The 23,513-nt window shown below is 40.3% G+C and overlaps 1 protein-coding gene across 1 annotated transcript in view; it reads right to left on the bottom strand.

Moving 5' to 3' along the window:
- LOC104617015 (SH3 and cysteine-rich domain-containing protein-like) overlaps positions 1–23,513 on the bottom strand; it is a gene marked incomplete at its 3' end in the record, with an annotated part of 26,167 nt that extends 2,654 nt beyond the window's left edge. The window contains exon 1 of the mRNA XM_010282227.1: positions 23,397–23,513. Within this exon, the coding sequence (XP_010280529.1) occupies positions 23,397–23,513 (117 nt within the window). The remainder of the gene's footprint in view (positions 1–23,396) is intronic.

The raw sequence follows: 23,513 nt of genomic DNA, 5'->3' as shown, positions 1-23,513 counted from the left end.
GGAATGGTTTATATTAGAAACTGTTTATGTTAGAAGCAATGATGATCAGGAATCATAATTCACACTAATATAAAGGGAAGGAGTTCACATTCTTTCCCAAAAAAGCATGGCACTGGTCTGTCACACTGACTTAGTGGCCTCAGAGCACTTGCTCTCCCCAGCTTCTACTCCAGATCCATCCATTTTCTTTATGATGCAGCCGAAAGCATGCTGTCAGAGAGGAGCCTCAAGGTGCCCCGGGAGGAAGCCTCTCTTCTACCTTCAGAGAAGGGAGACACTCCAGCTCTCTTCCCCACGTTTCATAACAAACTCCCTGAGCTCAATAAACCACCAAAGAGCTTCCATTGCCTCCGGTTAACAGTGTTTGGGTTTGCTACATGGAAGCACACTGCATTCTGCTCCCTGAGCCGTTTCTCCACGGTGACTTTGGGAGTCGGGAGGGATCAGAGCCAGGGACCCATCCCACATGCGCCACTCCCACCCATGACTCTCCCTGGGTTCATGAGAGGAGCCCTGGATCCAAATGAAGGAAATATTCACCTGTTTGCAAGAAACTGTCGGTCTCTGGGGGAATGTGTAAATAAGAGCAATTAAGTCACTAAATGCCAACTACGAGGTAAGAACAGTTTCTGGTTTCTGAAGGTCTTTCAGCTGAAGCCTAAGTCATGGACTAGCTAGACCCAAAACCGTATGACAAGCACCAACAAAACGTGAGATCTTCCCTCTTCTGCTTGGATGTTAAGTCACCAGCTCCTGAAATCACTGAGGTTACTCAGTACTGAGATTACTTCATCTCCTGAGCGACAGCCAGGAACCCAGTAATAATTCAGCCCCTTGCTACTGAAACGCTTCTCACTGGAGTCAGACCTAATTAGTGTAGCAAAACACAGAGAATTACAGCACCACAAGGTGACTGAAATGGCATTCATTATTGATTTGCCATCCTTTTCCACAGTGCCACATGAAGTTAATTAAATTTCAAAACACTGCTTCTGCCACAGAAAGACGACTAAGCTGAGCAATACAGTATTTGTTTTATCATGAAACAACTGTCCCGCTAGTTCGGACGATGCAAGCAGTATATTTTAAGGGGCTCTGCATTTACTATTCTTATTCCATTCTCCTGTGCACGGTCATTTGCCAGTCAAAGGATGTACTAGCAGCTTTCCCTCCCCCAGGTGGAAAAGTCAACAGTTTTCCAAAGAGGGGTAGTCCAGCATTTAGGCTATGCATGTCCAGAGCATACACGCTAAGGTAAGCATGCACCTGTGCATCTTAGAGATGTGCATCTCTAACCTCAATGTTCAGAGCAGAGCAATATTCAAGAATGAGTTGACCAAGATACATTCACAGATTTCATAGGCATCTCTGCACAAGTTAATAGTCCTCTCCGAGATTTCCTGAGTTTTGTCCTGTGCTGATGTGGTTAAATAATTTCCAGACAAGGTGGGCATCCTTGTTGTTACCCAAATGCAGATTTCATACTCACTTGCGTTCAGGCTGGAAGACATCTACATGTTTGGCTTGCATTGCATACCTAAAACACCGGTGAAAGTCTGCAGCTACTACATCCCAAATAGGTTATATGTCTACAGAAGCGACTATACAAAAACGGAGAACATACATAGGCAATATTTAGCATTTTGCACAGCTAATTACACACTTTATTCAATACTGTTAGAAACTACCTCTCAAATGAGAATGTTTTGCACCCATCTTGCATGAGTATACAGGGCAATAGAAGATTGGCATCAGGTTTTAACATTTGATCCAACTTTCCTTTGTCACACTAGGCCCACAAGGGAATTTGGAATAGGGTTACTGGTATGTGATTGTTTACTCAGGAAAAGTTGGTCCACACAAGGGCAAGGGCAGGTGGTTGTACAAATACTGTAAATTGTAAAAACGTAAATGCTTAAGGGATTATTGTGCTGCAGCAAAGTGAGCGTCACTTCCCTTACTTAAATATCACCATCTCCTCATTTTGACGTTTTTTATATCCCACCCCTGTTCTTTTACTGGAAGATTTCAAATGTAATTAAATATAGGCATGTAATATATGCCTGATTTCGATCTGCCATAAACTGATTTAATGCACTTGTGATGCCACTGGCTTCTAACAGAGCTGCTACAGCGTTCACCTAAGGCAGGAATCAGCTCTATCAATAGAGAGGAAAATATGCAAATTTTACTATTCATTATTTATTTCTGCAGTGTTAATGAGCCCAAATCTTAGGAAGAAACACTACTGAACTTTGGAAAAACCTGTGACTGGGGTTGTTCTGCACTCAACACTTACTTCAAAACTTTAGTGAAAAATTATGTATTGGGACTGAAAAAAACCCCTAAACCAAGCACAAAAAGGCTTTAAGAAACATATTTGAGATAAATTTCCTAAGTCTTTCACATTTTCTCCTCTGCAAGGAAGGCTACAAGTTAGCTTTCTTTTAAATAAAAATGAAAATTAAATGCCCACAAGCCCAAGAGTTTTTCTGGACTCCTGATAGCATCATGAGACTTCACAACATTGACACTTCAGAAACATGAACCCTTGGTATCAAATCCAGGATGTTCCTGTGGTTTGGAATTAGAGTTGGGGAAAAAAGTTTGTCTCTAGTTAAAAACATTTTATCAGCCACACAGACTCTCAGCGACTGCACATACTAACCCCGGAGGCAAGGTAGAGATAAGTGCAATAGCTAAGCCTCAGAGCTTATTAACCTTTTTTTCCCCAGTATCTTCCAGCACAATCTCCATCTTCTTGAGTTACTGAATGTTCAGGCTTCAAGGGATGAGGAATCTCTGACAAACCACAGCTTATCAGCAGCTCCTCTGTTCCTAATTCCCCTATACTATAACTTTTTAGCTGTTATAACCAGAAAACACGAGGTAGCAAAAGGACAGCTATTGAAATTAATTCCTAGTGTTAACTAGGTACCGCTGCTTTTGATGTGAATGGGAACTGCACCTGCCCTCACTAAGACTTTATTTGATGTAAGCATTGGAAGCACACAACTCATTTCTACAATTTTGGTTTAAGAACTTCCAATGGAATTCGGGAAGATATCACTGATTTGAGCTGTTTTATAATCCCTAGCTTTGTAATTACAAAAGATAATCATCCACCCTGCAGAGAGTAATTTATTCAGGCTCCTAACTGCTCACTGACACACAGAAACTCTTTTTCTTGTACCTCTCCAGCTTATCTGTATCAGCAGTCAGCATGGCTCAGTAGGAGCACATCTGGAGAATGAAACACAGGCTGCTGAGCACCCAGCATACATGTGTTTCAGGGCACAGAGTACTCTGAACCAGACCAGCCCATTAGTCCGGGCGTGCACGAGGTGCACTCCTGGAGCACAAGCGAACCCCCAAGTGATGCAGCCTGTGCTCTGTGCACCACAACAAGGACCAAAGTGGGGTGAGCCGCAACAAATGGGAGATTTGCTTTGAAACCACAGTCCCAAAGCAAACTAAAATGCTAAGATAGGCATCCCCTACGCTATCGCCATTTCTCTAGCACAACTTCTTCATCACACTCACCATTCAAAGATCAGGGAAAGCCTCACTCCCTCCACCTCCCACACTCAAGTGCTTCCTTCCCCTTCTTGAAGCTCCCTCCTTAGTGATCTCAGTGTGAACGGTGGTTACTAGGAGGACAAACTGTTTATTATATTACATTACATTAGCTTGTTTGGGCCATCAGCTTTGGCATTCAGAGCAATCTTCATGGAGTCTGCCCACATCAGCTTATTTCCCAACCTGTTTGGTCTTGTTCCCTTTTCAGGCACTGCTGACCATCCCTGCCAGCAGCAGAGGCTCCTCTGCAGTGTGGGGCCAACTTGGAGATTATTTTTATACATTTCCACCCTTACCTATCTTCCAGGAGAAATGAACAACTGAACCAGGCTTATCAACCGTACTTTACCGACAGACCGTATAACCAAGCTCTCATTTTCAGACATCAGCTGTCTGCTGTATTGCTACTGTGCTAGCGATAAAAAAAAGATACTGCTTGCTCTTCTCTATCCTTTTCTTTACACTAGTGTTAGCAATATCATTAGATGGATCACAAGTAATAACAGGGTATTAACACAGTTGGAATGAGCTGTCAAGCCAGTTTGATTCCTGCAATTCTTGTAAAATATAGCTATTTTGTTTAGCTATAAAGACCAAAAATGCTCCATCAGCAGATTTCACTCTGCTGTGAGACGAACGTCCACTTTCTGTAAGGAACCATTTCTTCTCCCTTTCGGCTTCTTAGAGCAAGTTTCCAAGTTATTTGACTTTCACATTTTTATAAAAGAAGGACTTAAACGCATAGAGCCCAGATGAGGTTGTGTAGATTCACGAGAGAGCATGTCAGGTACACGGTACATTACCAAAAGGGACTCAGACCAAAAGCCTTTCAAATAAGGGAAAGAAAAAAGCCTTGATGAATGGCATCTATTCTACTGAGTACAGTCCTTTTTCTGGGTCAAGGAGCATTCAATTTGTACTAGCAGCGCTCAGAACATACTTCAGATGTTAACTAGATTTGTTGGAGGACTGGATGTTACCAGTGTAAGCTAACCTGGCGGCATTGCTGGGCTTCAGCTAGCTATGCTGATTAAGAGCAAACAGGAACTAGCTCAACTGTAAGTGCTTACTTTATGTGAGCAGGAAGGCTAATGATTTTCTTCTTAGAATTGAGGGATATAAAAGTAAGTGATTTTTAAGCACAGGCAAGGCTGGGGTTTTTTCTCGATTTGACTTGAAAATGCCCTGCCTTGGCATTTTAATGAGCAAAAATACGATTACGACATGCCCAAAGCCAGTATGCAATTTCATAAACAATACGTGTGTTTGCCTGCTGATGAGAGAAGTACCATGTCTTACAGAATTAACAAGATACAAGGATATTGCAAACACTTAAGGGGTTGGTATTGTTTGTTGGCAAAGTATCCACGATAAAACTTGTGAGCAAAGCTGATTACTTTTCTGCCGCCTTCTTTCTAAATAATAAATAGTACGAATACTCTGCTAGTACAAATTGAATTAGCTAAACTGACTTAAATTGTAGCTGATTTATACAGTCTGAGAATCTGTCCCTATCATGTATTTGTGTCTGCCATAGCCAGCTTTCTTGGGAGCTGTACCCTTTTAATCCACTACAGACAAAGAGGGAGTGTTCGTTATTGCAGAATCTGCTACGTATTATATTTGTGTATTTTCCCAAACAGATTGCATAGCTGGCATTAGAACAAATATGTTTGTTATTGTTGTAAAAATAAATAAACTGTCTGCTTGAATACCGTATTGGACTAGTCAAAGGGGAGACATTTTCCATAGTACCTAACAATAACATTGTTAGTGATTTATTTAGTACCTTCAACTACTCTGGTTAGCTCTTGCTGCTCTGATCATCATTCTCAGATTCTCTTCCCTGCCCTTTAATGCTTCTGAAACCACTCACTGATCCGCAGACCTATTTAGGATATAAACCTTTTACAGGCAGGGCTCTTTCTGCGATTTTGTTTCACACATGAGTGTCCTAACTACAATGAAACGCTCTGATTGGCATGCCAGAGCGTAACGGCAAAAACCCCTGAAAGAGCCTCAGGGTTTGAAAGCACGAAATCTGAAGGGATGCTCAGTTGTCACTGCTCCCACAAATGTCAGTGTAGATCACACGTTCTCAGCCCTCTCCTGATGTACTACATCTTTGGCAGCTGTGTGTTTGCACCTCTAGTTGCCAGACCTCTAAATTATCGAGAGGTACAGTCTCCATGTGTAGCCAAAGAGTGTGTTTGCTTAGCAGACCTGTTCATACTGTACAACTCTCTACTTCGGTTTAAATCACGTTGAAAAATTAATTCAGTTCTCAACAATTGCTCCTGCACTTGGGTTTGGAATTATCCTACAGTTTTGCGTACATCTTCTAATATTGCAAGGAACCAGGATTAGCAAATATGCAAGACAAACGTGAAATAATGTGCTGAAAGTTTTAAGGCCTGAAAATATGAAAAAGTCTTCCTTGCGCACCAAATTCCCTTATACATCTTCAAAATTCAGCATAAGATGTGACAGGACAAAGTAATGCAGTCCAGGGAGTGACAGATTTGACGAAACACAATTTATTAACTATAACAATCACCATCAAACCTCAGAGAAATCCTTTTTTGTCTCCATTATGTTCAGAACTGTCTACTTAGTCTTAAGGCATAAAAAGAGTAAACCCTGTATTAGATATTCTGCAATTGTGACTGAGCTCATATTACTTTCCTGGCCAAATATATTTTCATATTAACTTCAAGAATCTCACTGTCATTCAAACACTTCAAAAAAGCTTGTAAAAAGGAAAAAACATATGCAAAATAAATACAATGATATTTGTACGCATGTCAAATCCAGAAATTTTTAAGGCATTTTTATCAAAAACTAAGTAAAATTCCCCCTAACACATTTAGTAAATCTATTTATTTAGCAAAACTGTCAAATTTGCTATTTAACAGCATTTTTGCTGTTGAGTTTTTGAACAGCCCTATTTTGGTGTGTTCCTCTTTTCTTTTAATCATGCCATATTAGAAAGAGTAATCTAGAAAGAAAAGAGTGCATATTACATTTCTCTTCATGAGAGATCTAGTCTCTATTAGCATTTCTTCAAACTTCCCAACAGGTTTGATTCAAGTTTAATTTGGTGAAAATGCTTGCAGTACCGCTGAACCATGGTTTGTGTTCAACCAGCTTCTAGCAGAGAAGAAAAATATTGAATCTTTCTCAAATTTGCAGCATTTCGAGATAACAACTCACAAGATCTTTCAGAGAAGCTTTACTGTAGCTTTCCACAGTTTATCATCCGATTCATGAAAATGGGATTAACAGTCCCAAAGTAAGATCTGCTGGGTTCATTGTGTTGAGCTCAATGATTGCCAATTCTTCCTCTTTTGTGAACAAGTGCATAAATCAAAACATGTTACAAATCAGACTAAGCACCACTTCAGTCATGACCAAAGCCTGTTGCTTGCTTTATATTGGGGTTGGGAAATGTTTTGTCCCTTTGATCTCCTCTTCTGCCTCACCTAGCAAAAGAAAAACTCCTCCTCTCGGGAGCAGTGGGAAAGACTGTAAATCCAGGATTTATATCCAGGATTGTATTCTCCCTGCTGTGAAACAGCTGTTCCAACATGGGTGGCACCAGTTGTGGGAGATCTTATTTATAATTCATGTTATGAAAGGTGGCTAGTGGAATAACCAGCTGCAAACCTCTGTGTGGCTTCTAACTCTCTTTCATGGTCCGGCAATTGAATTGCCTCCAGTCCTTCCTCCTGAAACGGACAGGAAAGCTCACGAAGAAAACAAGAGATAGTTAGGAATAGTCCTTCAATTTTTTTAAAATTCCCCTGTATTTTCAGTTTCAAGACGGGTACATGTTTACAACATCTTGTTTTGTACTTTGGGTTTCACCTCAGTCATCTGGTTGCTAAGCAGCCAGTCATCTCCATACTTTGCCCCCATTAGGATGAGGGACACGTGTGGTTATCTCCTGTCTCTTGACATAGAAGGAATTTGGACTGTTATCTCTGAGGTGCCTCCCACATTTTGCTGCCCTGTTTGGATCTCTCTTTTCCATTTCAGCTTTTAAAATGGTGATTGAACAGTGATTTCCCTTTGGTAACTCCCCATTTAGTAACCTACTAATCCTTGCTGCGGTGGAAGCGGCATAATGAAATTTGGAGATTAAAAGTCTGGATTTCAGAGTAATGTAAGTCCAGGCAGCCCTGCTGAGGTGAAGGAAGGTACACTGGTATCTACCTGCTGAGAGTCTTCAAGAGTAGTAACAACAGGGCCTGTGTTTTTCTTCTTTTTCTTCTCATGAATAATCCACAGTGAACGTGGTTGCGAATGTAAGATTAATCATCCTTGATTGTATCTTGTGTCTGTCCATCTAGGAAGTGTGCATCATAATTTACCACTATTGATCTTATGAGAAATTAAAGCTCACTATGACCCCCTTGGAATTTAAAAAAAAACCCCATTCTTCTGCTAAAAAGTACTGGTCTACCAACAGCAATAGTTTCTACTAATTTATTTTACCCATTTGTTTTTTTTCTATTTTTTGGTTTTTGTTTTTTTTTTTAACAGAGCTGTTTTATAATACTTTAAATGGTAGTATGTGTCTCGAAGCAAATATGGAAATACATCTGGCAGGGAGGCAGATACTAACTGAGGGCAAATTAACATCAGCACCAGATCCCACATACTGTATAATTAGATTTGTTCCGTCTTAAAACAAAAAGGAAGACTCAGATCTTCTGGGAGTTGTTATAGTTCATATTCTGTCAGTGTTTCCACTCCTACTTCTGGGGTTCCAAACTTACACTGTTAAAATTGCTTTGCAATGAAAACATGTTAAGTGCTCAGCTCTACAACAAAGTTATTGTCACCGGGCCAAATCCTAAGGTCTTTGCTTACTGCTAACTGCCACTGCCTTCAGCGAGCGTGTTTCCTGAGTAAAGGCTTGGGGTTTGGCTCAGTTGTTGGGGTTTTTTTTGTTTCAAAATGAAACTTTTTTTTTTTTTACTGTTTTACACTGTGCGTTAAAAATAAAGGTTTTCTGCATGCAGCATGAAAAAACACCTGGCCGTATTCAGCATCCTGTTATCTGCCTGACTTTGTTCACCGCTTCCCAATCGTTCCTTGTTTTTTTAAACCATCTCTGCCAATCTCTGCTCCTCCACAACCAAATACAGATAGATCCGGGGGCACCTATGCCTCCTGCTTCTTTTGTCTTTCCTAGACACTTACTTCAAATTCATACTTGGTGTGAAATAATTCTGTCCAAATTTCTCACTTAGCTACTGTGCTTTGACTCTGAGATGATGTTACCCCATTTTCCCATCAAAATAAGAACGAGAACTGCAATGCCAGAATTTTGGTATTCTATGGCCTATTGGCTTAGAAAAAGCCCACAAACATAGGTATTTTGGCTTATTTGATCCCACAGGTTTCTGTACTCCCTTCTTTGCTGCCTGTTCATAAACAGAGGTTCATATCAAAATTTTACAACTTGTTTCCATCTTTTGATTTCAAATTCTTCTCACTGGGAAGATGGAGTAGGAACTTAGGCCTTACAGAATATTAGCAGTGTTTTGTTGGTTCACTTCCAATTTTTCTTTTTCACAGTTCCCCTTCTTGTTGATATTTTTGCAACCTGGTAGCAAATTGGCTGCCTTGCATGTTCTTTTTAACCCTCCCAAAGTCCGACGCTGTCCCATCCTGTGAATGCTGCTTCTTGCCACCCTGGCAATGTCTGTTCTGACCCCACAAGTCCAACAGGACCCATATGGTCCTGGTGCGGAGCCACGTCGCTGCCCTGGCACCACTGGCCTGAAGCCCTGGATCTGGGGGAAGTGCTGACAGCACAGGTTGAGCAAAGCTAGTTTATTCCTCTGGGCTTCTCCGGGCTTCACCTGAGTACCCACCAAGTTTCCTTCATCTCATATTTCCTACCACACACATGACAAATGCTGTGCCAGTTATAATTTTTTCCTACCTCGATAACAGTTTCCTTGTTGTTCGTTGTGTATCCAGTTTCTTACTGTCCACCATGGCAAAGATCTGTTTATTCCCAGATCCAGTCCAGATACGGCACATTTTTCATTACAGCTCATCTCAAAGTGCAACTTATGACATGCATTTATCCCTTTCAACACACCTACTGTAATAATTTTCTAATTTTAAAAAATTACTTCCAAATAATTTTGGGGAAAATTATGCCTCCAGTACCAGCTTCCAAGAAACCTGTTACTAGTATAGAATGTTTCCATCTCAGTTGCACATTAGTCATGCCCAGCAAAAACTGCGTTCAGTGTCCTACATAAATAATAGGCCAACTCTCCACATTAAGAATCTGTTTAACTTGATGATGATATTGTCTTATATATGTCATAGAGTTACTTGGCACTTTATGGAGATGTTTGAAGGTCTAAAAACAAAAATTGGCAATGTATGTATCTCCAATACATATATTTGGAGATGTTAATTGGCAAGAGTTATTATGCATGAGATTTATCATACATCTTTGACTCCTTTTGCCTCAGGCTAATCCATTTCTTTTGTATTTTTCCTAAACCTCCAAGCTGCTGAACATCTTTGCCAGCTATTGTTTCAAGATCTACCCTGCAAAACAAAAACATTTTATTTTTATCCTCCCCAGCTGCACAACTTTCCTCCTCAAATTACCTCTATCAAAGTTTCAAGATTAAAATGATTGCCTGAACTGCAAAAATTTGTTTTTATACTGAGATAGCTAGCTTCATGTAAAAAGTTAGTTACATAGAGAATACCACAGAGAATTTAAGACTATATCTCTTTCTGAAGAACTACAATTTTTTTTTCTGAATCTTAAGAGATTTTTTAAGTCCCTCAGAATCCTCTAAAGTTAAACTGTTGTTAATGAAGGCCTGCACACAAACATATCATCATCATCATCATAATCTTATAATACTGCCATGAGGTTGTGCTCAGCTAATAAATGAAGCATATCCAAATTTTGTATTTTTGGTGTTGAGAGAGAAAAGAGCTGCTGGTATTAATATAAGATACCAATGGATTTAATAGGAGTTACTTGTTTGATAGGAAAGCGAGGGATCTTGCACGAGTAAAATACTGTGATGCCTTGTCTGACACAATTAATAGCAGTGACTTCAACAGGAGCACCATATTGCACGGGGCTGCATGAGGGATTCAGGCAGGCAGGAAAGCAGGGGAACAGAAGGAGGAAGATGAAAGGAAATTCAAGTTAGGACAGATAGAGTTTTAAAGAATATGAACAGTAAACCTGTGTGAGAGGGGGAATTTCCATAAAGTGCCTTGCTTTGTCTCGTCTATTCTACTGTCAAAGTAGGTGCAATTCTTGATACCAGCAGAGTAGCACCGACTTACAAGCAGTGTGATGCGTTACAGCAAAAATCAGAGCTACTGACCACTGCTGAACTGAAGAACAAGGGCAGCACTAGCTTCTGAGATTTATATCCATTTTCTACTGTCAGCTGGTTGGGTTGGTTTTTTTTTTTATGTGCAGTAGTGGCTCTGAGTGACTGTGCTGGAGGGATGATAACTCATGGAAGGGAGATTTTTTTTCTGGAACTCAGCAGCTGGTAGTAAAGACCAGATGACGTTACCTCAATTGCTACTTCAGGAATATTATTTTTATTGCAGTGTACGCCCTTACAGTGCCAGAAAAAATAGGTTAGTGTTCTCATCCTAAAAAAGGTCTGACTTTTCTTTACCAGGCTGAGTGGCTAATTCTCAAGGCCAGCACCCAGTCATTGCCGAGTACTCCTCAGAGGCAGGTCACGCTGTTAAGATTTTTGTTTTAAGGCTTGGCTGTCATTTTTTGAACCTTTGTGAAATGTTTTTAATTTATCTACATTCTAGCAGGATTCAAGTAGGTCTATTACAGCTGTTGGCATTCACGTTAGCTTTGATAATCTCCAAGGATTCATTTGTCTCAGGACATGGTTTAGGGGACATGGTGGCGCTGGATTAATGGTTGGACTTGATGATCTTGAAGGTCCTTTCCAACCTAGTGATTCTGTGATTCTGTGATTTTTCTTGGATTCCAGGCAGGAACTGCTAGAAACACCAGCTCTGCTGAAGTGCAGAACTGCAGCCCAGGGAAGTCTGTGGGAGCCTAAGCTGCTGGGGAGGGAGGCAGGAGCTCAAAAACCCTCCAACGGCAGCCCAGTTGAAAAGGGATCTCCTGAGTTACACTGGTCTTCAACTGCCTACTCGGAAAGGAGGAGACTAAGAAGAGGGCTTAATTTCTTCTGCATAAGGAATGTTTTCTATTACCTCATTGCTGAGGTTTTAATGTGTCATTTCCTACATATATACATAAAGAAAACATGACATTACATCAAGAGATAAATAGGTATCCACAAACAAGGAACAGACCACGTAATACCAGAGGATGTAAAGGAACCAAAATGCAACTTCAGGCATTTCTGTGTGAGTAAAGTAAGCACGGCTGGGGTATAGGTGAAAGGGAAAGTGCAAACCATAAGGTTTGCCTTTTTCCAAGTGTACTTATGGCATGAGCGCCAGCATCTACACAGTGTTTACAAAATGTCCCTCCCCCTAACAGAAGAACCACCATACATTTTCTTAACAGGAATCTTTAAACTTGGCCTTGGAAACCTGGAAGTTTTTCTTGTGAAGACAGACCTTGCATTGGCTCGTTGTATCAGAGAGCCTAGTCCTGGATTAAAGCATTTGGGTGAGAACAGGAACAGAAAGGAAAGAAAGAAACATTGAAAGGCAGAGGGCAAATGGGTGAGCTAGCAAAAAAATTTAACTGTTCATCCGGATTTTTACGGCTGGGAGGAAGTCCATTTGTCATTACAACTAACTACAGGAGATAGACCTAACTGCTGTGAACTTGCCAAAGACTCCTGTGTGCCTATACTTCATGAAACTGGTACACTCATCTTGTAGCTACAGTTTAATAGCAGCACTTCACATTTTGAAGCCTGGATAGGCTCACACTTTTCTCTCTTTTTGTCATAGGTGCATAACTTTCCATTATAGGTCTGGCTGGAAAACAGCAGTTCCACTTAGCAAAAATTTTCAGTTTGAATGATTTTGTTCCACGTTGACATAAAAAACAACTGCAGCCTTTCAAAATGTCTTTGAGAGCGCTGTGGGCAGAAGACGGGAAAGTCAGACAAACCTGCCAGGGGAACAGATGACTGACCAGTTTTTGTAGTCAAGGTTCAAGACCTTGCTCTGACAGATTCACAGTCGTGTTCACCCTACTTAAATTCAAGCTTTTAACTTACCTGTAGCTGCCTACCATGGTCAATGGAAAAAGATTTCCCCTCAGAGACACTAACTCAGAGTACGTAAGGCAGGCTTTTCCTCTAAATCACCTTTGATAAAACAATTTCAGTCTGTGTTCCATTTATAGTTCCAACATAGCAAGACTGAACTACTAACTTAACTGCCTAAAATTGGTCTCTAATTAAAGGGGAGGCTGTATGATTTGACCTAGGATGCTTTTATCTCCTCTTTTGACTGGAAATTTCACCTGCAACCGTGGAAAGCTTCCTGGCAAAAGTTGACAGAATCAAGAAAATTGAACTTTTCCTCAAAAACAGAAGTTTCGACATTAAAAAAGGAAGAAAATGGGGGGTGTGTGTGTGTGAACCTAAGTGAGAAATGAGCTACAGGCACTTATAAATAATATAAATAAGTACACTAAGAGGTACAACAAAAATTGTATATCCTGGATCCTTGAGCTGATTGATACTGGTTGATAACTTAAGAGTAGGTGCATTTTAAAAACACCTCAACATCTTAACAACTGGATCCTCAATTTAACTGCACAGAAGTCAGCGGCACTCTGCCAAGTTTACAATGTTGAATTTTGCCCAGTATATTTTGCTTACTTGCAAGGACAGAGATACCCAGTCCAAGGCCTTTTCTCCCCGTGTGTATGCACAAAGGCAAGTGACGCTAGGTCAAGGTTTTCAGTCTCTCAGTTCAATCCCAAGACATTCTGGTTTTGAGAACTGCTACCACAGCATTTAAACTAGCAGGCAAAACGCTGGCAAATCGATAATGAATCGTGCACCTATATATATGATGTTTGAGGAGGTGACCTGTACGCATCATGGCAGAAATCTGACTCTTGGCCAACGAAAGCTTATGCCTTCCTTTACTATGCGTAAGTAATTTTTGTAAAAACCAAATGAAGTTAAATATTGGGGTAATGGAGATGCAAGTCTGTCTCTAAGATCATATTCAACTGTATAGCAACCTGTCAGGTTGACTTTGCTCTCTCACTTGAGCTGTGCCTCCACAGCATACATTTCTTTTGTCTTAATCTGATGAATAAGCTAAGAAAATAAATATTCCAAATGCTGATTTTCACAGAATCACAGAATCGTTAAGGTTGGAGAAGACCTTTAAGATCATCAAGTCCAACCATCAACCCAACACCACCATGCCCACTAAACCATGTCCTGAAGTGCCATATCCACATGTTTTTATGGTGACTCCACCAGTGGATGCTGATTTTTATAGCTTTGGGAATACCAGTTTATAGTATTTTTCTCCTTTCTGAATTAAACCTAATCATCAGTTACTATAGGTCAGCTGCATTTTGCTTTTCTATTCAGAACACCAGACTGCTAAAATAAATTTAAGCAGTGCATGTGTGGCATTTTAATAAAGCTTTTAAATGGCACTCAGAAATGGAGCATATTATGTCTACAGAAAAGAAAAGCATTCAAGTTGCCACTGTTACTTACCTAAACGACTGTCTGCAATTCCATATTGAACTTGCAGCCTCCTGCAATTGGGAAACACCCCTCTCACAATTTTTCATGCTATGGTATTTTTAAGTTTCACCAACTGTAGCCCCTAAGCTGTAACACCTCCATTCGCCAGTGCTTACCAAACTACTCTTATCAGTTAAAAACAGGTCAGCTAAGAAATGCTGACCTGTCAATAGGAAAAATTCTGTCTAGCACATTTATGCTAGACTACAGACATGAGACTCTTTTTTTAAAATAAGTAAGAAGATACGCAAGCCATTTGTCATCTTTAACTGCTGATGCCAAAGACACAAGGAGTCTGCTTTTTAGACATCCATTGTATTATGTTTTGCAGGGTTCCTGAGTTGAATTCTCTGACAAGTAGCTTATAGTGTATCAGCTGGTCCACTGAATCAAGGGAGTTTCCTCAAGCAGAGGCTATATCAAAGGGAAACAAGGTCAAGTTATTTCAGTCACTCACACATAGATTTCTTATTTTCACAGCTGGTCCTCTTTGCTAATGAATATGCAAAGTTTATTTATGCTTCAGCTAGAATTTAGACATCTACTTGCCTGGAAAAGGCAGTGCTCATTTAACACTGAATGACCGCTTGCCTATGCAACTGGCAGTTGTGCAAGACTGAATACTGTATTAAGAATATTCAACTCGTGCTCACATCTGAAAGATTAGTCCTCTGCCTGACAAATATGAGCATAAATTTATCAAATATGCAATCCTCTACCTATGAAGAGTCTACAGCAATGGCTCAGGTAGGCAACAGGAGAAATGCTCATCATACAAGGAACTACAGTTTTCTATCAGGTGATTATGACTTACTTCCATTTAAATTAAATGAAGTGTAAGGGAAAAATGAACCTCTAAGCCAAGTTTTGGATTTCAAGAGGATAGCCTTTGATGTGTTATGTTCCCTTGAAGAAATTCCAAGTCTTCAGCACTGTCAGCTCCTTAGGGATATATTTCAGACCACATCCCACTTTGGAGTGTGACACAGAAGGACCCAAGTTAGTGTCTGTCTGAAAGTATGAAGGTCTTAGCATTGGTCTGGAAAGCAGCACAGCTGTGTAAGCAGGTCACTGTGTTTGCTAATGAGTGCTGATAAACCCAGGTGACCATGGGTTATGGAACAGCCTTGGCCTTTGCTAGCCTTGACGTATCAGGTTAGAGACATGCTTCATTGATGAACGATGAACGATGACCTATCACGAATAGTCAGATACTTGGATGTGTAAGAGGCAAAGAATTTCTTCAAAGCAAATCTGTTAATACTACCTGGAATATGAAACGAAAAGAAATAAAAAGTTTCTGTGAATGTGTGCTCCTGGCAAACTGCATGAAAATAGTTATCTCAAAAAGGAAATGTGGAATAAGGAGAGAGTCCAAAAAGAATGGTGGGGAGAGGAACAAGAGAAAGAAAAAGAGAAAAAAAAAAAACTGCTGTGCAAATAAAACTGGAACTTTCAAGCAGAGTTCCTTAGGTCTAAGCATGTTAATTGTCCAGAAAAGTTGAGTGAGTCCTTGCAAAAGGTATTTAAGGAAATGTCAATGGATTGATTCAGGCTAGAGAAAACAAAAGAAGAAACAGACTGTGGTACAGTAAGGATAGGATAAAAGGCTGGCTCAGAACTTACCAAACACTTCACCTTACTTTATTTCCAAAACGATAATCCTGGGGCAAAATAATAGGAATAATGGGAAAGAGGTTGCAGAAATGGATGGTGTGACATTAAAAAAGCAGTTCAGTGTGTCTGCTGAGGTGAAAGGGAGAAAAGAAACCAGTTAATCTCCATTACAAAATTTTACTTTGGAAGTCTAGGAACAAGTTTTCTTAACAAGCTTTATCAAGCCACAAATGATAGAAAGTAAAATAGAAGTCTGTTTCAAGGTGCAGGAAAAGCCACCCCAGCAAATACAGATTTGTAGATCTGACCTCAATAGTGCTAGAGTAAAACAACAACAAAAAAAGGCAGATCCTCCTAGACCCGTTGTTTTGGATAATATGAACAATTTTCTAGACAAAGAAATGTTTTAGGTCAAAGGTAGTTTCTGCCTATCTGGATTTCATTAAAATTAGTGAGTATGCTACCAAAAGGGAATCTATTAGCCAAGGTGGAAAAGGGAAGTAGTGAAGAAATTTTAAGCAAAATTCAATGGGAGATGGTTACTGTTGAAAGGAAAAGTACTAGGTTGAAGGAAGATCACTGGAGGAGTTCTTTAAAGAACAACACCGGCCTAGTCTTAGGGTCAATCTTTCTCTTCGTATTTTTATTTCTGAATTTGATGCAAAGATTAGGACCATCATAAGGCCATTTCCCTCTGACATGAGGTTGGAGGCATTGGCAAAACTGAGGAGGCCTGGGGCTTGAGGGATGGAGTCATGGAAATTTGATGAAGCTCAGCTGTGTAAATGCAAGCTTGTGCACTTGAGTCCTGATCCAAACCACTCTAGATAAGGACAGACAAATCTATTCTGGATCCACTGGCAATTACAGAGAAATAGAATGGTGACTTCTGGTTGACCAAGGGATGACTAGGAGACACAAACATCAGAAGTACAGTTTCTGGGAAAGTTACTGAATCATTAGTGATACTGTACAAGATCTCATGTAGAATATCGTGCACAAATTCAGTCACCCTTTTTCAAGAAAGATGAATCAAAACTGAAACAGGTGCGTGGATCTGCTACCAGAATGAGATGAAGAATGGAGAGTTTATCTTATGTCAGCCTGGCTTGTTTAGTATAGAAAATAAAGATCTTGGGAGAGATATAAAAGTCTATTCTTACATGATGGAAACCTGCACCAAGAGCGGAAGAGAGATGTTTAAGCTACAAAAGTACAATGCCACACAAGCTAGCCAGAAATAAACTTAGACTGGAATTAGAAGGGGGTGAGGGGCAGAGGGCATCCATTAGAGCATCCAGGTGTTGGGACAGCCTTTTAGAAGTGGTGGTAAAACCTGAATTCAACCAGATTACTTTATGAAAAAGAATACAGCATAAGAGGCTGAGACAGTAGGACTGGACTGTCTCCCATCTTTTAAAATAACTTGTTTCATTTCAGTGAAAATTTACACTTTTTCGTAAATCCATTTTTTTACCACACCAGATTTCAGTCAAGTCATCTTTAGTCGCTGAAAGGTAATAGATATCGTCTTCATTTTGGCAACATCGAAAGTGTGGATAGAAGAGAATGAACAGATCGCATTTCTATTTTGCCTTAGATATCTCAATGTGCCTAGGAACTGATCTGACATATATATCAAAGCGAAAACAATACCAGGGTGTTTTAATCAGAAGAAGAGTAAAAAAGAGAGAAAATTCAAAATAAATGTAAATATAAGAACAAGCATGCTCAAGAAATTATTGATAGGGTAGAGTATTACTTTTCTGCTCTTAATGAAATCTTCCTCTACATAAATTGTTCTAACACTTCATGAAAACACATAAAAATGCTTAAGCTCATTTCTTTCCCTTAGTCTTATTGTCACAGTATGTACTCACCATTTTATGCAGAGGCATGGAGGTGAGATTATGAAGGAGAACCGTTTTTTTCTTCCCCTTTCACAGGATTTTTTAAAGCTGTTTGGTATTCCTTTGAAGACTACAGCAGTAGTTTACGTACTGGATATTTATCACTGGTGTGGAGGGTGAAACACTAACTGTACACCATACTCCTTGCCCTTTTGAAATATTAATTGATGAGGAACCATCTACAGAGCCTCATAAAGTATTAACTCTTTAAGTCGGGAAGATCTCTGCTTAACAGCATAGCACAAATCCTACATGATTTAATTCCCATGCAATCGTATTAAAATCAAAAGAATTTCAAGCTGTTTATGTTAGTTCGGTATCTAATATTAACACCTGGTTTTGAAACCTCATGTAAGCAACATTGCTGCATTGGACCAGCAGGACAGGGGAAAGCAAGTTCGGTCTTATTAACCAATGCGGGGATAAACATAAATGAAGTCTACATCTTGAACTTCAATGCTTAATCCTTTTCTTGGCTTACTACTTTTCAGCAACTTCCATCTTATATATTACAGGTCAGGTTAGCTAGTGTTTGATCAGTTGTGCTACATCTCCTGAATTGCCATACCTGAATTTGAACATAATGGTCTGCATTTTCCTGAATACTGGCCACTGGATAGTCAGTGTATAGAAATGAGAGACTGAGACAGATCATTTATTTTGTGAAATACATAGTCCAGATACCATATTTATTTGGGGTTCTAGTTTATCTTTTTTTTTTTTTTTCCAGTTATTCAACTTACCTAACTGACCTGAGTGTAACTGATTTTTTAGGCCCATCAAATTGTGGTTCAGAGGAAAATTTTGAAGCCCTCTCACCAAAGATGCGTGACTGCAGTATGTAACAATTACAGCTAGACTTCATAAAAAGTAGATGGAAACGGGCAAAGCTGTGAAAAAAAAAATTTGCTCTTCACAGATATGTACTGATATCTACAAATAAATAACTTTTACATGACAGATTGCTTGCATTGGCAGAGGCAGGGCTTGATACCCCTTCTGGGGTGTATGAGAGAACATGAAAGATGCTTAACATACTTGAAATGAAACACTACTAGCTTGAAGGTCAGCAGTGCTGACCAACCCTGCTGGCACTAGCTCAAACATCATAGATGCTCAGGTCCCCCTGAAACTTAAAAATGGTAACGGAATTTTCTAAAATGTACTTATTGGCTATGAACAACTCCAGTCATTATTCACAATACAGTGACAATGACTTGACTCACACCTAAAGAAATCAGCAGATGGGCTCTTTCCTGTTCATATAGAAATACCAGTTAAATACAAGAAGGATAAAGCTAACAGAGTTATGTGCCAACTATGCCAAAGCACAAAGAAATATTGCCAAGTGTAGGAATCTTTTCTTTAGACACATACTCCCATAAATTTTAGTTTTCTTTACTAAATTCCAAGGCACTTTTATATAAGAGACATTGGAAATACAACCTCTGATTGCTGCTACTAGATTTCTGCTTATATTACTAAGTTAGTGATCGTACAAGGGTGCAGTGCATCTTTAACTGTTACCACCAGGAAGAAATTTTCCCTTAGGATTCATTAGCTAATGACTTCCTCCCTCGCTGAGTTGTAAAGCTACAAAAGTCTTTAGCAAACTGGTCATTTGCCTTCTTGGAAGTCAGATGTGAAGGAGTCAAACAGGTGGGAGCCGTAACTACAAACATATGCACGTAATAGAATTAGCAATTACATGTATTTGTAGGATACCCTCATAAAATTATTCTCCTAATAAACTTTAAGTATCCACTCAAGTCATACTTAGGTGTGAAATAAATGTTTTCAAGAGCCAATAAATTACTTTAAGAAATAAATTAGTTTTGCAACATTCTTAACCATTCAAGCTCTAGGATTTTTAGCACAGCAGCAGTATACACAGTGCTACAGGATGGCCCAGTTACAGCATGTTTGCTACCCTTCAGACACCTATTTGAAGTTATATTAATGAGAGTGCACACTGGAGGGGCTACATGTAAAGTACTTGAGGGCACATAACCTGAAAGACACAGTCACGTTATATAGCAATATATATATATACTATGCCATAATGCAAACATGTACTTAGAACATGGAGATGGGTTTCCTCTTAGGGCCCAGGAAATGTGGTAAACTGACAGTCTATTTGAATTTCCTCATTCTGAGCAGTTGTACTGAAGTCCAGGTGTTGAGGAGCTCATGATGAGGAGGACATGCATGAGAGTCCAATCTTTCAGCTTTCAGCATCCAAGTATGCTCACCTGTAAATATGGCTCTTAATCCATAGGAAAAGGCGGTGGGAGGCTTTAGCATTTATTAAAGAGTGAGTCGGTGGGTGTGTGACTAACACGAGAGTCATTCTTCCAAATTTCAGCTACTTAGTAGCAGCCCGAAGTTCTGCCTCTCAAGCTCAGCGCTAGTCAAGAATTGAGATACCTCCTCTCTGTCATCTTCTGGGTGCAGCCTGGGCTTTGGTACTACAAGCGACTATGTGCCGCAGTTGTCTACGATTGCACAGGACTAGAAGCAAGCTTGCCACATTAGTTCTACATTAGTTTTTCAAAATTGTTTTTTCCACTGAAATGTTTTCAAATGCATTTTGGAGGTTGCTATTATCCATGTTGTTTCTGTTCCTATATTTGGAGTCATAATAGTGTTTTGCCACAGAAACAAGTCATCTTGGTGTAATTAGATACTGCACAAACTGTTCTGCAGTAACTGCAGCAGACATGAACTTGTTAACCTATGCATCAGAGAGTACCTGAAGAAAGCTTAGTCATCTGTGAATAACAGGATAGCTCCCTCAGCAGGGGACACCGTGGGATAAAAGTTTGCACACAGGCCCTTGGCACACAATGACTTATGCTTTTGTCAAAGTCTTTAGCTTTTGAAGTACATCAATTCCCTTAGAAAAAAGACAAAACAGCACAAACAACATCTTTATGAAATTATTGACAATTCTTCCATTCTGCTGTTTACTAGGACCAAAAAAAGAAAGCTTATCCCATTACCACAGTGATCAGAAGGTTCTTTTGAATCCATCTACTGCAATGACAATACAGCATGCTTTCTGATCATATTTGCAGTTCTAAAATGTAAATACACAGATTATATGTTTACTAAAATATCTGTATGCAAGTAACGGCATCAAGTGCACAGTCATAGCTTTTGCCAGTTCCAGTATATCGCTTCAAATGTTCACAAGACTGGAAAAACTGATGATAACAACGTTTGATTATAAACCAGTTTGTAGTCTATTTGTTCTCTGGCCAGATGTGCCTAATTCCTGTTGTCATCCTTGCAGAAACATGGATGCACAAACAGCAAGAAGGAACCCTACATGCTGCATCCGCTCTGGAGCCCTCAGCACAGGAAAGACATGGACCTGTTGGAGCGGGTCCAGAGGAGGGCCACAAAAATGATCAGAGGGATGGAGCACCTCTCCTGTGAGGACAGGCTGAGAGAGTTGGGGTTGTTCAGCCTGGAGAAGAGAAGGTTCTGGGGAGACCTTGCAGCCTTCCAGTACTTAAAGGGGGCCTATAAGAAAGATGGGGACAGACTTTTTAGCGGGTCCTGTTGTGATAGGACAAGGGGTAATGGTTTTAAGCTAAAAGAGGGCAGATTCAGACTAGATATAAGGAAGAAATTTTTCACCATGAGGGTGGTGAAACACCGGCACAGGTTGCCCAGAGAGATGGTAGATGTCCCATCCCTGAAAACATTCCTGGTCAGGTTGGACGGGGCTCTGAGCAACCTGATCTAGTGGAAGATGTCCCTGCTCACTGCAGGGGGGTTGGACTAGACGACTTCACCAAAGACTCTATGATTTTATGCAGCACTTCACATTCTCTCAGTTTAGGATTTGTGCTGGTCCATTCGTCTTGGGCACAGCACTCTGTGACCCAGCGGGAAAGTCCCTCAAGCACCATTGTAATGAAGTGCCTGACCACGTGAGCAGCACCTCAAACTCCATAATCACTTACCCGGCACTGAATGAAGACCATAACTGGGAGCACAGGGGAGCAGACAACCCACCAGGCCCTGTGCACAGCCCAGCACACATGACGAGCTGGTGCTGACAGTGCAGTGAGGGTTCCAGTTACTTTTGGGACCTCACTGGGGGGAACAATTCAGCAATTCCGGAGAAGTGGTCTCAGGGGCAATTTAGGTACCGATCAGCTGGATCCTTTTAGAGCCTGGGGTTAAACCAACAACCCATTTACTCTTCATTTCCCATTAACCAGGAAGGCTGTAATAGTGTCCCAGTAGTGCTGAATGTGTATAGTGAATAGTATGAACAGCACATGCTATTGCTGCTGGGAGAGCTCTTTTCTTTTAAAGAGGCTGTTTTACATAGGGAATACCTTAGCTCTCCTCCTTGGAATACAGCATCTAATAAAAAAAAAAAAAAGTAAAAATCCCAAAGCCCACGTCAGAGCTCTACCCACACAGACAGATAATTTTGACTCACCCTCCAGAAACCTAGCTATAGCTGTGGAATAACGTAGCAGTCTGCCTACGTTAGACCCAGGCAGCCGCTGCCTTTAAACTCTGGCCGGCACAAACCTTCCCTGTCAAACAGCTATTTTGCTCATACTGTACATCCTAAGGCTCTACCCAGCTGAGAGCTCCTAGTGACAAGGAGCTCCTCATTTTTACATGTTTACACAGCACATAGCATCACTATGAAGTTCACAGGAAGATGTGTCAGGTGCTATCATGATATAAATCATAAGTAACAGAGGATCAGTAAAACCACATTATCCAGGTAAGCTGCAAAGAACATTCATTATGCAAGGTTACTATTTTCCTCCCTTATACCTCTCTATCTTCCAAGTAACACATTGGTGGGCAGAAAAACTTTTCATATGCAAGTCAATTAAAAATTCTGAGGCCATGCCATCTAAGCTGGAAGTTGTTTTTCAGTAAGGTAAATGGAAATACATTTGAAAATTAATAAATAAATAAAAGTCTGTGGAAAAAAATGCTTTTCTGGGTGATGTACATGAGGATTATTGTGCCAAAACTGTCACACCCTCTTTCAGCTGCTGGCTTGTTAAACAGTGAAAGTTCACTGATGGGTCTGCCAAAGAAGGTGAGGCAGGTGAAACACCCCAAGACCCCAGGCAAAATTCTCTTCTCTGAACCTATGAGAAAAATCAATCCTTCCACCCATGAACAAAACCTTTTAAGTGATCTGATGCTTGGTGTGAAAATAGCTAACAACATCTATTGGCATCGATCCCCTCCCTGAGCCCCACCACTCCCCCAGGCCCTTACTGTAATAAGGAGAAGAAAACACAAGCAAAAATCCCCAAACCCAAGCATCTCAAAAGGCAGGTATTTTCCCAGTTCAGACTCCTGAGCTGCCCAAGTGACAGGGAGAATTCAGAAGCAGGAGTGTCAGAGCAGGCACCGCAATCAGAGGTGGCTCATAGCACTCTACCGCTGATCCTGGCTCAGGGCTCCAAATAAAAATCAAAGCAACACATCTCTCTTCAAAATAAAGAAAGAGTAACAAAAAAAAATAATGATCTCATTCTCTGAGTACCTTTGATTCCTGGCTGGTAGTTGATGCTGGAGAGGGGGGCTGCTCTGTGCTCTCCACTTCATTCTCTTTCTCCACACTATCCACGCTGACTTCAGTCGTGCTGCTCGGAGGAATCAT

The sequence above is a fragment of the Phaethon lepturus genome, unplaced genomic scaffold (genome assembly GCF_000687285.1).
Source record: "Phaethon lepturus isolate BGI_N335 unplaced genomic scaffold, ASM68728v1 scaffold2710, whole genome shotgun sequence".
Lineage (NCBI taxonomy): Eukaryota > Metazoa > Chordata > Aves > Phaethontiformes > Phaethontidae > Phaethon > Phaethon lepturus.
This window is presented reverse-complemented; position numbering and strand designations above follow the sequence as displayed.